The 16,270-nt window shown below is 44.5% G+C and overlaps 1 protein-coding gene across 1 annotated transcript in view; it reads right to left on the bottom strand.

Annotated features, from left to right (window-relative positions):
- Nucleotides 1-6,984: 6,984 nt before the first annotated feature.
- Nucleotides 6,985-16,270, bottom strand: part of ATPAF1 (ATP synthase mitochondrial F1 complex assembly factor 1) — a 30,231-nt gene continuing 20,945 nt past the window's right edge. Inside the window, exon 9 of the mRNA XM_032303067.1 lies at nucleotides 6,985-9,829. Coding sequence (XP_032158958.1) covers nucleotides 9,635-9,829 — 195 coding nt within the window. The 3' untranslated portion in view covers nucleotides 6,985-9,634. The remainder of the gene's footprint in view (nucleotides 9,830-16,270) is intronic.

The raw sequence follows: 16,270 nt of genomic DNA, 5'->3' as shown, positions 1-16,270 counted from the left end.
CTCCGCACTCTTGCCTTATAGTTCTCTCTGGGAGAACCCCGAGGTCCTTATCTTGGCTTCATTTCCCAGGAGGAGGGAACACTGCAGCCCCTCCCAGCCAGAAAGCCAAATGGTCAGGCCGTGGGTGGGGGCCGCCTCTGTGCAGCCTGAGTTCCCCGCCAGCAGGGCTTGTGACTTCCCGCAGTTGTCCTCCAGCTCAGCGGGGCGGGGTGTGAGTTGGGGCGGTGTTGTGTTTAGGGCTTTTCAAGAAGCAACTGGAGGAGTGCTGCTTTGCCCAAGGCAAAGGGAGATCAGGGTGTGCTCTTCTCTTCCAGCGGAGTCTCCTTCCACACACCAGCTGCCTGGAACCAATCCTCCTCATGGGGGAGCCCTTGGCACAGAAAGTTCTTAGTGCTCTGCAGATCCGCTCCCTGGTGAGGCCCATGAGACCGTCTTCCCCTTTTGGACAGGAAATCCTGAAAAGTGGGCTGTTACTTATTTTACCTCCTCCCCTGGGTCCTGTAGCAACAACTGACAGTTGTAAGGTACGTTTTGGTTTACAAAGTGCTCTCACCACTCTGGTCACTTTGAGTCCTATAACAACCCCAGGAGGCTAGGACTGGCTCCAAAAGGTGAACTCAAACCGAGGCCTCTGAACTCCAGTCATGGGTCCACCCTCATCCCCCTCTTCCCTCCCCCCATGCCCCACCCCACACTGAGCACTTAGCAGATGCACAGTTTAACAGCTATCTCATATGACCCACCCGCTAAGTCAGGGAAAGGAGAACCAATCAGCTTGAAAGGGGGGCTACACACTTTTCTAAAAATGGTCTCCTGGGAAAATAGATGATAACACAAACACCTGTACCTGGATCCACGTCGAAGCAGTTAACAGCATTAAGTTCACCTACCATCCTCAGTAACCCTGACACCACCTTAGAGTTCTCGCTCATTCTTTTGATACCCTTGCAAAATCTGCTAGTACAGGTCATATTCCATACATTCTACAGATGGCATCCAAGAAAGAAAGCTGTCAGGGTGAGCTGCAGGTAGAAAAGGAGAAAGACACAAGAAGGAAACCAAACACAGAGAGAAGGGGTTCAGGAACAGAAAGCTATCTGAGGGTCCCTTGGTTTCTAGAGTGGAGGGTCTCTGCCTCTGGGAAGAAGGTACATGGTAGACCATCACTGAGATACCCAGCTTCCCTGACCTTGACAGCAATTCCCTCTCTACAGGGATGATCAGAGGACCCAGAGCAGGCTGCTGGCCTGAGATAAACCGAGAAGGGCGAGAAAGTTCCAGTTAATCAATCCCAGCTCCAATGGGGTGTGAGTCTCTCAGCCAAGCTCCACAGCTGAGTTCCCATCCATCCCCCATACCTGCCCAGCTTCCATACATCATCTGCCTCTGCTTCCTCACCACAGGCAAGAGCAAATGTGTACAGGATGGATGGAGAGCTTTGGCCTGCGCAGGCAACATACAATTCTCTGTGTAGCTACAGGGGCTGGGCACAGATAATCCAGCATTTGGCTCCAGGCATGATAAACTGGGGAATTCTTGGCTCTTACAATCAGACAGGGAAGCCATGTGGACTCCGAGAGTCTGGGAAGGCCTCTGCTTTTCTCTGTTATCCTTCACAGTCCTTACCTGGGACATGCTAGGAAGAGGTAGTCTCATCCCAGAAATACTGCATAAAGGCAGACAATAAACAAACCCTTGTTTCTCAGATATTTTACAGGTGGGCTGCCTAGAACCAAAGTGGAGAGAAAATTTGCAACAAGGAGAGAGAAGGAATGTTGCTACCGACACACTGTGTGACACTGGGAAAATCATTTCGCCTGGTCTGGGAACTTCTTCAGGGAAAAAAATTACTAACTTATTGCAGGAGTTCCCAAACCAGACCAAGCCTCAGAATTACCTGGAGATTTTTTTTTTTTTTTTTAAATGAATCTTTTCCCAGGCTTCATCCCAGACCAGAAGAATCCATATTTTCATGGTGGGGCCTAAGAATAAACATCTTTGACAAGTTCTTCAGGTGTTTTTGATGCTCAACCAGGTGGGAAAATTACAGGCTTTGGTCTCTTTAACCTTTAAACTGTTACACCTAATGCTAAGAAAACAAAGGTCTGTAATCTGGAGGAACCCGGTCTCAGGTAAGCCATCCACCATTGGGACACATGGGTGGCTCAGTCAGTTAAGCGTCTGCCTTCGGTTCAGGTCATGATCCCAGAGTCCTGGGATGGGGTGTACCTTGGCCCCAAACTCCAAGAGTCACCTGGTTCCTGACCCTATTCTAGATATGGGCACTGGGTCCACCCAGCTGGTGATCAGAAGAAAATAAATAGTGCTCATTCTAACCCGTGTGCTCTGGACTGGGCTTAACCCAGCCTTCCCCTCCTTGCTCCCACCTGCCAGTTTGTGAATCCAGTCTTGAGATCCCCAAATGCCTCCTGCCATGCTCTCTGTCATGCTAACTGTTGCTCAAGCCTCTTCATATCTGTGGAAGAGAATTTCTAGAAATGACAACATAGTGCAGGAAGAATAGTACAAAGGAAACTTGTATTTAGAAGTAGGTACATGTTCTAGAAGTAGATCTATGTTCCAAAAGCAGATCTTACCTCTTCACTATAGGAGATGTGTGCTTTAAAAATATCAAGTACTTAATCTAGCAGCTACTATGTTGCACTTTTATAATGTGTGAAGTATAGTGCTAAATGCTGAATATATGCCATATCATTTAATCCTTTCTTTTGAGATAGGACCTTTTTTTTTTTTTTTTTTTTAAATTTACAGATGAGAACACAAAGGCTCAGAGAGACTGGGTAACTTATCCAAAGGCAGACCTGGGATTCTAATTTATACCTTACTCTTTAGGTCTCTGATGCTGTCTTCTCAATGTCCTCATTTGTAAAATGGGAGTAATATTACCCTGATAGTATTGTTGAAAAAGATCAAATGGAAGAAACTTAAGTAGTGGAAGCAAACATCTCAAGAGTCTCCTGGGAATCGTGTACCAAGCGAGGCTCAGCAAAAGCCCTCTCTGCTCCCTCTCTTTCCCTGCAAAATATAAGATCTGTCAGCTACTTCCCACCATGCCAGAGGGAGGTCAACATGGGAGAATAAATGTGGGTTGAAGAAATATGAATGCAAGATAGGAATTCATGCCACCCAGTAAATGTAGGAATAATAGCAAAAGCAAAAGTGATGTGGGGCTCACAGTGGACCAAAAGCGAAAAATGACCCAGTGGTGATATTGCAAACCAAAGTAAGGATTTTATTGGCGGGGGGAGGTTAAGTGAAACACTTGAGAGTACACCTGATCACTGCCATGGCAGAGGTAGAAGACCAAGCAAAAGTGAGTACCACAGGTTAAGAGGGACACAGGTGCTGGGCAAGAGAGTCAAGATTCAAGTCAAGATGTTTTGGGAACACTGGCCTGCAACCAGCCAGATGAGAAATAAGGATATGTATAGAAGCCTTGAAATCAAGAGTTCCAGATGGGAAAAGCCATGTTTGACAGCAGATCGTGGGGAGACAGTGGAGGGTGGGAGTCGGGATAAAAGTGAGAAAAGGACAAGGTGGAGGGGTCAGAAAGGTGACCTTGGTGAGTGGCAGCAATGTGGGAGATGACTGTCAGGTGGGCTGTGGCCACTCCCAAAGGACTGCCACCCTAAATCCACTCTGTTACCCTACAAGGTCATCTTAGGCTCAGCTCCAGGCCCCAGTGTGAGGCAGACACTGGTGGGTCTGACTTTGCATAAGCAGGGGCTGGGGTTTTGAGTCATATAAGGAAAGACAGAAGGTGGTTTAATCTGCTGCAAAGACTTCAAGGCAACTTGAGAGCTGTTGCTATACGTCAGCGGGACAGGCTGTGAGGTAGAAAAGTGAACAGACTTTTTTGGGGGCCTCCAGCTATGGTGGGCAGAACGAAGCCAGTGAGATAAGGAGTGAGGGGTGGCTAGGTCTCAGTGCAGGGCGGGGAAGAACTTGTCATCACTCAGAGCTATCTCAGCAGGACTCAGACCAGCTAGGAGGTGAACAGCTCCTAGGCCCTGGAAGTTCCCAAATAGTTGCCTGGTGGCTAGGGGATATTGTAGAGAGGGCTGCTGTCATGGTGGGAGGTTTAACTAGACCACGGTTTTTCAGTCTTTCTTGGAGAAACTGTTTCTTCAAATGACAGCTTAGGGGAAGCCCAGCAAATAAAACACTGCTTCTCTGGTTGAGTTAGGGGTAATAAGGACCAGGCTTCCGGAAGCCCCATCTCTAAGGAACTGTTGGCATTCCCTGAAGCAGTGTTGCAAACTAGCTCTCTAAGTCTTCTGTACCATTAAGATTTAGTAAGCCAAGATAGGAGCTTGAACATGCTTTAAAATAATTACCTTGCTCCAAAAGTTTGGACATTGTCTCTCAGTTTCTCCTGCTTATAGACCCTGAACTTGGTTGCCTTCTCTGATGGCCCCATGGTTGTTTTCTACGTGCAGCCTCCGTAATAAGAGCAAGCAAAATGCCCACTACCTGGGCTGGGACATAATCACAGTATGTTTTGCTAAGGCTGGATCTCATGGTGTGGGGGATGTTTATGGATGCAGATGGCCTGAGGTGAGCAGTCATCTAAGACAAATTTAATCCACATTCACTGGGTATCTTACCTCTCTGTGTAAGCTTCACACTGGACCCCGGGAAGATAATGTCCAGTAAGATATGATCCCTGTCTCCAAAAAGTGTCCAATCTATGGGAGCAACAGCCTTGTAAACACCAAGCATGAAATGCTGGGGAGGCACAAAGACCATGTGATGTGCTGGGAAGCAAGGAGGAGGCACAGAGGGCAGCAGGGAGGAAGGCAGGTGTCAGACCGGCTCTGGATGCTTCCAGGGAGCTTTGAAAGGCATGTAAGAATTAACCTGATGAAGAGGGAATGGCATTTGAGGCAGGCAGACACATCCTAAAAGACCAGCACAAAGGTGAGAAGAGCACGGGGTATTTTGGGAACTGCCGCTCTTCCAGAATGACTGGAGCTAAGGGAGTATGTGGGGGCCCAGCCCGAGAGGGGCCTAGAGAAGCTGACCAGATCTTGAAGTTCCTGTGTCCTGGGAGCTGATGGAAAGGGACTTGGTTCTGAGAGCTCGGGGGAGCCTGGGAAGATTCATAATGGTTTGAATCAATTTTTCTCACAGCTTCCAGCTCCTGAGGTCCACAGAACTCAGAGATGGTCCTGCGCAATTGAGAGATGAGTCGGCTCACTGGATATTACAAATGACACCATTAAGCCTGGAGCATGGACAGTCGCCTTCTATTCCTGGCTTGGCTCCTGATGCAAGCAGTGACCTTTCAGTCATCTCTTCCCTTTTTGTGTACCAAGTCTCTCCTTCAGCAGAACAGGAATAAAAATGCTGCCACCAACCTGCCACATTAGAACTGCCAAGACCAAAGTGCTATGGGCAGCACAAAACAACCTAAAACAAGTTCTCCTTGGTTAGGACACGATGCCTTTGGAAATAAGGTTTGGAGAAATCAGGAATGTCTAACACATGCATTTTGTTCTTTAGTCGACAGCAGGAAAAACCGGCAAACCTGTGTCTCAGAGCAAGGGCTGATTCAAGAACCCCCATGACTTCTCAGGGCCTGAGCTGGCTGCTGGGGCTAGGCTTAGGGATAACTAACTACTGCCTTCTCTGAGCTGGAAGTAGAGGAGGACAGGGCTGGTGCACAGACAGCAGCCATGCATCTCACCAACCAGCAGGTTCTACTGATCTCACAGGCTTGTGAGAAGGGCAGATCTAACTCATGCAAAGGGCTTACACAGTGCCTGGCACTTGGTGAGTTTCCGATAATCAGTGCTAGTGATTACTGTTAATGGGTATAGACTACAAGGCCAGCTCTGAACTCACTGGACCTCTTTGCATGGAGCATATAGTCTTTGAAACTTTGATATCATTTACCTGTTACTCTCTTTCAGAACCATAAGCACTTCATGGTGGGTGCTATGGTCCGGGAAGACATGCATCTTCCCACAGTACCCAGTAGCGTTCTTGAGTCCTCTTTGCCCCTCTTCTGAGACGGCACTGGTCCACTGCCTTATACTGTAATTATTCATGTCAGTATCTTGCCCGTTGAACTGTGAGCTCCTCCAGGGAAAGGAAGGAACCTTGAAATCTGAGCCCAGAAATACTCATGCTTAGCCAGGCCCTGCTGCAAAGGCCTCAGCACTTGCCGTTCTTTCTACCTGGCACTTTCTCTCACCTCTGCAGACACCACTCTCCTGACCACTAAGTTATTGCTTCCACTCCACATTCTAGCACACTATTTTTTTTTATTTTCATAGCACTGCCAGTATTTGAAATAATCTTATTGGTTTATTCATTTGTCTTCTCCACAAGGGATACAAGTTCTGTGAAAATAGGGGCCTTATTTGTCCTATTTGTTGCTGCAGTCACCAGTTTCCTATAACCATGCTTGGCACAGAATAGGTGCTCAATAAATATTAATAACTGCTGAATCAATGCTAAATCAAATGGCCGGGGGTGGGCATTTATACCTCTTCTCTGAGACCAAATAAGAGATCAGCATTGTGGAGACTGCAAAAAAACCCAGAACACGTAGTTCCTGCTTCCAAACTGTTTGAGGAAAGAAGCAGCAGCATAAACATCCTGAGAACGGGACAAGGCAAACTATGGCCAAGTGCCAGACCTGAGGCCTGAGGGAAGAGAGACATAGGCAGTGGCCGGAACAGACCTGGAGAGCAGGGATCATCTTCTCCATCTCCCCGTGTCAGCACCTAACACAGCGGCTGGAGCAAGTGCTCTGTGAGGGACTGCTGAACTGCCCTGAGCCCAAAGCCTGCCAAGGTCATGCCAGGGAATTGGTGAAAATACACAGACTGTGTATAAGCTGGCATCTTGGCTTGCAAACATTACTACTTAGTAAGTTCCAATCTACACGTCTTGAGGGATTCTCTTAAATTCAGAGTATTTAAATATAGGTACATATACATATACATAACAAGATAATGTTTTGGCTAAAATCCATGTCATTTATTTAGTCAACAAACAACTGAGTATCTTCTATGTTCCAGGCCATGTCCTTGGCACTGGGAATGGAGATAAACCCTGGCCCTCAAGGAGCTCACAGTCTAGTGGGGGAAAAAGATACATACATACATACTTATACTGGAAAGTATGCAAAGGGAGAACACTATGGGGGGCAAGAGCAAAGGAACCAATCGTAAGTCTAATGTCCACAGGAAAGAAAGATCTGGCTAATGGGAGATTTTTCGGGACGAACAGACAAGGCAATGGTTCTCAACCTGTGACTGGTGAATGACCCACACTTGAATCATCTGGAGCACATATTAAATGCAGATTCCCAGCACCTCTGGCAAAGATTATGATCCAGTAGGTTGAGGGACAGGAGAATATGCATTTTAAAGTGCTCTAGGTAATTCTACTGCAATTTAAAGTTTGAGAACTTGTGAGATAAGGTTTGCTCTTGCCATGGCAATGAAGAATGATCTGCATGTTTGAAATGCTAATTTGTGTTGGTCTTTAAAGAGAGGAGGGGGATTAGAAAAAAAGAAGGGTGTTTACATTTATTAAGCTCTACCATAGTGTATGTATAAGCCTATTTAATTCTCACAATAATCCTATGAGGTAGATATTATACATTTTATAGATAGAGAAACAGAATCAGAGGGTTTAAGTAATTTGTTCAACAGCATACAGCCAATGAAACCCAACACTGACATCTGAACCCAGATTCATTTAACTCAAGCTTGTCCACTTTCTATATCATGTTGCACCTGGGTACAATTTACTGACTGTTAACAATTTTCTTTTGTTCTTTGTTAGATTGCACCACGTAAATATAGAGAACAGCCAGATGGCATTTTGATCATGTCCAATGTAACTGTCCATGTATATATCCCTTTCTGGCAAGTGGGGATCTAGGGCAAAGCTGGGAGGAATGAGCAGCCAATTCTTATCTCTTTTGAACCTCTGGTGGAGATGTTATAAAATGTACTATGGCCAAGAACTGGGTCTATCTGAAGGGAAAGGCAAACATAACCGGATACCCACAAAGGCAACTCCACCCAATGTCAAAGATCAAAACATCCAGACTCAAGTTTCTCAAAAAATGAACTGTCAGAACTAGAGGCAGGTCCAGAATTTGCATTAGGAACAGTTCAGCCTTTAGATAGAGGCAGGCAGAATTTGCATTAGAACAGTTCAGCCTTTAGAGAAACTGTGAAAGGGTAGCAGCAATTCCAGGTTAAACAAACAATATCTCTTTCTATGCAGACTCAGAAGTATGACAAAATAAACACAGCTCAGAAAATAATGCAAAGTCCAAGCCCATCTAAAGAGCTTGGGGACAGGTCCAACCTATAAGCAAACTTCTATAATAAAGAAAATACACAAACACACAGGCTGCAAGTACTGGTTACCTTCCCACTTACCAATTCGGGGTCACACAAGCAGACCTCAGGCAGGAGCAGCAAAGTGGGGCACGCCAGGTCAAGAAAAGGAAACACATAGTAAAGGGCACTGACAACAATACTGGGGGCCCCGGGACCTCAGATTCAGAAGGCTGGTGTGTAACCACTGCCTTCTTCTAGTGCTGAGCCTGGAGCCACAGCAGTGACACTACAAACCAAATGTGAGTTTCCAGTGCTGGAGAATACCTTTCTTATTTTTCGCATTTCAAGCAACTGCTGAGTCCAAAGATGAGATTTACACTGACACCAAGGATAGCACATAGGTTAGATCTCACTGTTTGGTGTAAAAAGACTGTAAGCCAGACTTTATTTTATTGCTACATTTTCCCCATACCCAATATGGGGACATTTGCTTCCACTTACTTTTTCATATAGTACTGGCATGGCTTAGAGTTGTTTAAAACACATTAAATAAAACACAACATGCAAATCGGGATGGTTCCTCTCCTTTCAAAAGTGTTGATTTATTTACACTGCGCTGATTCACCCTCTCCAGATACACAGCTTCTAATAGGCAAAGTTAGAGGAGCAGGTATAACAAACTATGGTTTAGAAATGCGCAGGCACTGTACTTGTGTGTTTCACTATACCTGAAATCTACTGACCCTCCAAACCAGCTCCATGAAAGGCAACTCTGGAGACATCTAGATGAAGTCTGAATCCTGATGGCAATATCTGGTCATTCTAGAGTCTAAACAGGATATTTGGGCTATACCTTTGGCCAGCCAAGGGGCACACAGGAAGAGTATGCAAAGCCCACATCAAATTATAGCAGGTCTTCAAGCTTACTATCCTGCCACAAATTTATAAATATGAAGAACTAATCATTTGGGAGCTATGAGGTCGAAGGGATACACAGCACAATTATACTGTGTAAAGTCACCATCCTGTGGATCCTTAGCTCTCTCTGGTTATGACCTCAAACACTTAAAAAGGAAGGCTTAAGTATCCTGGGATATAATTATCAGAATGTTTGGGTACATTTATTCCAGAATATCAAGCAATAGGGCTCACCTCCACGATTACTTCTTGTGATAAGCATACAAGGCAACCCATCAGAGATTGCTCCTTATAGCTGCTAAGCTCCCAAAAGTTCAAGGGGCCAGGTGGGCTGCAGAAAACTATCAGGGCTAAGCAGACTCTGTAAGCCAGCCCTCATAGCTCTAAGTCTTATTCTGGTTCTGGGCACATTTCAGTTCTGCTCCAAGTCCACTCTGCTCCAATTCAGCAATGACAGACATGTACTTGAACTCATTTGGTCTGAAGTTAAAGGTCTCCACTAACCCGTAGGTCTCCTTCCGGTCGGTGGCATAGAACAGCTGAACTTGGTTGGCAATGCACTGTGCCTCAGCAACATTCTGTAAGGTAAAAGAACAGTGAGGTCGTTCCCTACAAAGGGCCATAAACTTCTGTGTCTGAGTCCTGTGGCAAGTAGAGGGCCTTACCTGAGAGTCACTGTTTCCAGAAAGCTTCTCTGACTCCCTGACATCCAAGTCTTGGTAAGGTGCCCCTTGTCTATGCCACCATATGTATCATACGATATTGTATCTGTCCTTTTCTCTTTCGCTTTTTTGTCCATCTTTCCTAGTATGAATCCCTCAAAGTATATGCTTGCTTTCCATCCCTGCACATGGTCATAGCTAGTCAATGTTTGCTGAATACACTAACTCACACGTCTGAAATTTCCCTCTTCATTCAGTTCCTTAAAAACTGTTGTGTATTTTCGCGGGGGAGGACGGGGAAGAGCAATAGTTACTTAGCTTCAGAACCAGTTTATGAGTCAGTACTAAGTTGTTAACTAACCAGGCAAACTTTTGAGTAAAGCCTGTTCCTGATACCACCTCAGCTGGAAAACTAGTGCCAAAGCCAGCTGTGCACTTCTACAATTTGTCCACAAATTCTGACACTTCTCTTGGAGGGAGCCTAGTTTCCCTTTCCTTGAGTGTAGGCTGTACTTACTGTCTTCCTTCTTCCAAATGGTGGGAGAATGACTTCTGTTACTAAGTCACAGAAGACACTGTAGCTTGTGTTTTGCCACCTCTCTTGAATTACTTGCTCTGGGGAAAGTCAGCTATCAAAGTCATGAGGATATTCAAGCAGCCCTGCGAAGAAGCCGATGTGACAAGGAAATGAGACTTCTTGCCAACAGCCTCGTGAGTGGGCTTGGAAGTGGATCCTTGAGCCCAGTCAACCTTCTTCAGAGGATTACGGCCTGAGCCAACATCCTGGCAGCAACTTCATGAGAGACTCCACACCAGAGACACCCATCTCTGCTGCTCCTGAATTCCTGACCCACAGAAACTGGGAGGTAATAAATTTTTCTGTTTTGTTTTTTTTTAAGCCACTAAGTTGAGCAGTAATCTGTTCTGCAGCTACTTCTTACTACTGTATCAGCAAAGCTCCAGGGAAGAGAAGAGTCTGCCTTCTCTAAAGCTCAGTGGCAGAGAAATGGTGCACTCTGTGTAACAGAGGTGGGGTCTACTCTCAACACCTTACAAAACAATGTCATCAAACTATTATTACTTTTGCTTCCCATACATTTCCCTGGTTCCAGCTGGTCAGAGGCACTTACTCATTATCACTGTGTTTGTATGGCTAAAGCTCAACCCCCCCAAATACTGGAAAATTCCCACTAACTATCAAAAGTGTGCTATGTCTAGCTACAGAATGATGAAAATGGATTTATAAATACCAAAGGCTCCTTTACCTCCACTCCCTCCCACAGGGCTTTCAGGTCATTTCTTACTGGCAGGGACTAATCTCTGAGACTGGATTTTTAATCAAAAGCCTTTTTCCAAAATGTTGGCTATTTCAAATTAATAGAATTTTAGAACTAGAAGGGGCCTCAGAGATCACCCAGTCTTCATTTAATAGGCCAGCAAACCAAAGGAGAAGTGGTTCAGGGATGGGTCCAAGGTCATACGGCTAGTGAGTGGCAAACTGCATACGGCTAGCAAGTGGCAAACCACGGGACTACTAGACTGGTACTCCTTCTCCTTCATCCTGATCATGGTGTGGCAAGATAATTAAGACTGATCAAGGTTGGTAACTCCACTTGATCAATTTTACCTTTCCTATACTCAAACATGCCTCAAGAGGAAACCATTTCTTTTTCTTTTTCTTAAAGACTTTATTTATTTGACAGAATTCACAAGTAGGCAGAGAGGCAGGCAGAGCAAGAGAGGAGGAAACAGGCTCCCTGCTGAGCAGAAAGCCTGATGTGAGGCTCAATCCCAGGACCCTGGGATCATGACCTGAGCTGAAGGCAGAGGCTTTAACCCACTGAGCCACCCAGGTGCCCCAAGAGGAAACCATTTCTTTTTTTTTTCTTTTCTTTTTTTTTTTTTTTTAAAGATTTTATTTATTTATTTGACAGAGAGAAATTACAAGTAGACGGAGAGGCAGGCAGAGAGAGAGAGAGGGAAGCAGGCTCCCTGCTGAGCAGAGAGCCCGATGCGGGACTCGATCCCAGGACCCTGAGATCATGACCTGAGCCGAAGGCCGCGGCTTAACCCACTGAGCCACCCAGGTGCCCCGAGGAAACCATTTCTAAAGCAAGTGCATTGCTATAGTTGGAGGCAGATACCACTACTTTCTGGGCCCATGAACTGTAGGGGTCCCTACAGTTAAATAACTGATTTAATTTGAGGCTCAGGCCAGTGGAGGTAGGGGTCGTTTCAGCTGTATTCATTCTAGAACAGTGCTGTTCAAACTGCAGAGTTGTAGGGGCTCTGTAGAGGTGTCTCAGGTCCCTTCACCTCTGTTATAGCAGTTTTGTTTTTTTTTTTAATTTATCTGATATAGAATGAGAGCAATTGAGAAAGAGAGAGAGAGACAGCACCAGCAGGGGAGGGGCAGACGGAGAGACAGAAGTAGCTTCTTCCACTGAGCAGAGAGCCTGACATGGAGCTTGATTCCAGGACTCTGGGATCATGACCTGAACCAAAGGCAGACACTTAACCTACTGAGCCACCCAGGCGCCCCTGTTTTAGATGTTGTATCAGAGATTTCACATAATAAGATCTTGTTTGGAGATACCGGTGGCTGAGCTGGTTAAACATCTGACTCTTGATTTTGGCTCAGGTCATGATCTCAGGGTCACGAGATCGAGCCCCACATCAGCAGACTCTTTCCCTCTGCTGAGAGTCTTTCCCTCCCCCGCCTCCTTCTGCTCCACCTCTGTTGCTCTTGTGGTCTTTCTCTCTCTCAAATAAATAAATTCTTAAAAAAATAAGATTTGGGGGGCACCTGGCTCAGTTCTTAAGTGTCTGCCTTTGGCTCAGGTCATTATCCCGGGGTCCTGGATCGAGCGCTGCATCGGGCTCCCTGCTCAGTGGGAGGCCTGCTTCTCCCTCCCGCACTCCCCCTGCTTGTGTTCCCTCTCTCACTGTATGTCTCTATCAAATAAATAAATAAATAAAATCTTAAAAAAAAAAAAAAAAGATTTTGTTAGGATAAAGGGTTCTGATGACTAGTTTAAAGACCACTAGTATGGTGGGTAAGGAGACGTGTATTTGTCTCTCAAGGGGGGTTATGGAACGCCCCCTCCCCACTGCCTTAGTTCTCAACATGAAGCAGTAGTCTTCTCCCTTTCTAGGACCTGAGAAGATAAACATTTAATTCCTATATTGGTCAAAAAGGAGATATACGAAAAAACTTGATTCCTCCCTTTCTTTCAATCTTCAGAGATATCATCACCTTACCAAGTCCTGCCCATTTTATTCCCTAATATATTTTTAAAAATATTTTATTTATTTATTTGACAGAAAGAGAACACAAGTAGGCAGAGAGGCAGGCAGAGAGAGGAGAGGAAGCAGGCTTCCCGCTGAGCAGAGAGCCTGATTCAGAGCTCGATCCCAGGACCCCAGGATCATGACCTGAGCTGAAGGCAGTGGCTTTAACCCACTGAACCACCAGGCACCCCCCTAGTATTTCTGCGGTCATTCTCTCTCCATCATCTTTACTATTCTACTTCAGGTCTTCACTATCTCTTGCTCATACTACTGCAACTGTCTCCTAAATGATCACAATGATCAGGTTAGAACTAAAAAATATTTAGGAAGTAAATAATTAAGATTAATAGCTTTGAAGTCCTACTCTTTACCAGTCACTCCCTGTTCAAAACCGTTTCATGACACTTTCATGTCCTCAGGATAGAGCCAAACCTCTAAACACAACCCACCATATCTTCTTTTTAATATATTAACGAGAGCAAACTGTTTGTAATACCTCAAGTCATTTTATGTGTCCTAACGTACTTATGTGATTCCCTCTATCTGGAACATTCCTCTTTCCCTCCCCACTTTCTTTATCTGGTTAGACTCCTGCTCATGTTTGAGATTCAGTCCAGGTGTCATCTCTAGGACTTCTCTTTTTCCTCCTTCTGGGCCAGGAAGAGTCCCTGCACAAGCATCCTAGCACTCTATCCGAGCACTGGCCGCACTCCAGTGAAATCATCTATTAACACAGAGGTGGAATCAAATAAGGTTTTCAAATATTCTCCTAAATTTCAGCATTAAAGTTATTAGTGCAGAAGTTACCTCTAGTTTCTGTATATTTCTATTCATTTGCTTTACTGTGTTTGGAAGTACTATGCCAAAGTGCAAATTCATGCACGAGTAGCAAAGGATCATATGTTACATTTCTAAGTTTCCCATCTCTGAATTGCATACCCCTACAATAAATTCTAACATGTCTAGTTCTGTACTGCATAAGAAAGTCACAGTTAAATTGATTTCTATGAGGCAAATGTACGTTGTTTGATATGTTGCCCAGTATTATAAGGGCAAGAAGCAAATTTTCATGTTGATGAGGCCTGTGCAGCAGTGTAAGACCACCAGAGTAAGGTGGTAAAAATGCCATAACAGAAGGACCTCCTGTCACCTCCAGGGTCCACTTTCATTATGGTTAGATGGTGGGCTTTGCTGAAGAACAGAAACCAAAGCCTCTGTGTCACTCCATCCTTCTTGTGGGAAAATCTTAAACCTTGTCTTTATTGGTAACTATATTCGCTCCAATCTCAATTTGAAACAGCCACACTCAGTCTACTACTATTTCCTAATAAATTAATTATAGGAACTTGAATTCAAGACCCTGAGATCATGACCTTGAGATCAAGACACTTAACTGACTGAGCCACCCAGGCACCCCAGCTATTTCCTATCTTTTAAGCTCACTCCCAACTTCAAAAATCCTTTAACTCCACCAGGACTCACAATTCTTACGGTCTCTAACTTTCTTTATGTTTCACTTTCCTCTTTATTCAGCCTGCATTCCATGGTCAATAATTATCATCATTCTTTTGCACTCACTTTTAACTTTCTGTTCCCTACTTACTTCATTAGACCACTTGGCTGAACCATAACCCCAGGTAAACACAAATCTCAGCCCCCTCCTCTCTCTACGCCTGTACCCACACAGCCATTCTCTCTTCCATTTTTCTAGACCACATGTCGACAATTTCTGTAAAGGGATAGCCAGTTAATATTTTAGGTTCTGCTGGCCCTACAGTCTTTGTTGCAACTACTTAACTCTGGTGTGGACGTAAAGCAACCATAGATAATATGTAAATAATAAGCATAATTGTGTTCCAATAAAACTTTATTTATAGACACTGAAATTTGAATTTCAAACACTTTTCACAGGCCATGAAATATTATTCTTCTTTAGTTCTGCCCCTCCCCCTCCAACCATTTAAGGATGTAGAACACATTTTTAACTCATGGGCCTTCTAAAAACAGATAATGGATTGGATTTGGCCCACAGGCTGTGGTTTGCTGATTCTGTCCTAGAAAATAATTTCACACTTTCTCTTTCTTTTCCACTCAATTATCCAACACCTATTCTTCCATCTTCACTCTCTGCTGATAAGTCTTAGTCTTTTCACTAAGCGATCTGGAGAGAACTTCTATAAGATACCACCACCTCTCTCCATTTAACTGTATTTGTGTCCTCTTATTTTGGCTTCTCTCCTATTGTATTTCTGGCAAAAATCAATCCCTTAAAAATACTTCGAAAATTCTCTCGTCTTTCTCCTGCATTATCAGTATTTCCCTCTCTACTGAATCTTTCCATCTGCATACAAATATAATGTTCTTTCTCTCATATTTAAAACAAAACACATTCTTGTTCCCACTTCTCCCTCGCCAGCTAGTGCTCCTACTCTCTCCTCTTCAGAGAAACATCCTTGGAAGACTTATGTTTACTCTACAATTTTTCTTCCCAACCTCTTTTAAATGTACTCCAATGATGCTTCTGGCCTACCACTCCTCTGAAACTGTTCTTAAAAAGCTCGGTATGACTTCCACATTGTGACATCTAGTCAGTTTTCAGTCTTCATTTCATTGGCCCGACCAGCAAGTGAGACTTGGCCAGTTGAGTCCTCCTAATTCCTTGAAACATTTTATCTTAGCTTTCAGGGCATTTTACCATCTTAGCTTTCCTTCTATCTCACTATTCCTTTTTAATCTTCTTTGCCAATGCTTCCTCATGTCTCCAGACTCAGTTCTTAAACCTCTTTTCTTTTCATCTTCATTTACTTCCCCAGTGATTTCATTTAGTCTCATGGTTTTAAATAACAATCTGTATGCTGACAACTCTCATTATTTCTATCTCCAGTCTGGACCTGTCCCCTGACCTCTAGGCTCATAAGTCTAAGTACTTACTACTTGGGCATCTAATAGCTATCTTAGATTTAACATGTCCAAAACTGAGCTCCTGATCTCTCTCCCAAATCTGTTCTACTTCATTCTTGTCTACCTCAATCAATGGCAACTCTAGGGGCACCTGGGTGGCTCAGT

Source organism: Mustela erminea, chromosome 10, assembly GCF_009829155.1.
Source record: "Mustela erminea isolate mMusErm1 chromosome 10, mMusErm1.Pri, whole genome shotgun sequence".
Taxonomy (NCBI): domain Eukaryota; kingdom Metazoa; phylum Chordata; class Mammalia; order Carnivora; family Mustelidae; genus Mustela; species Mustela erminea.
This window is presented reverse-complemented; position numbering and strand designations above follow the sequence as displayed.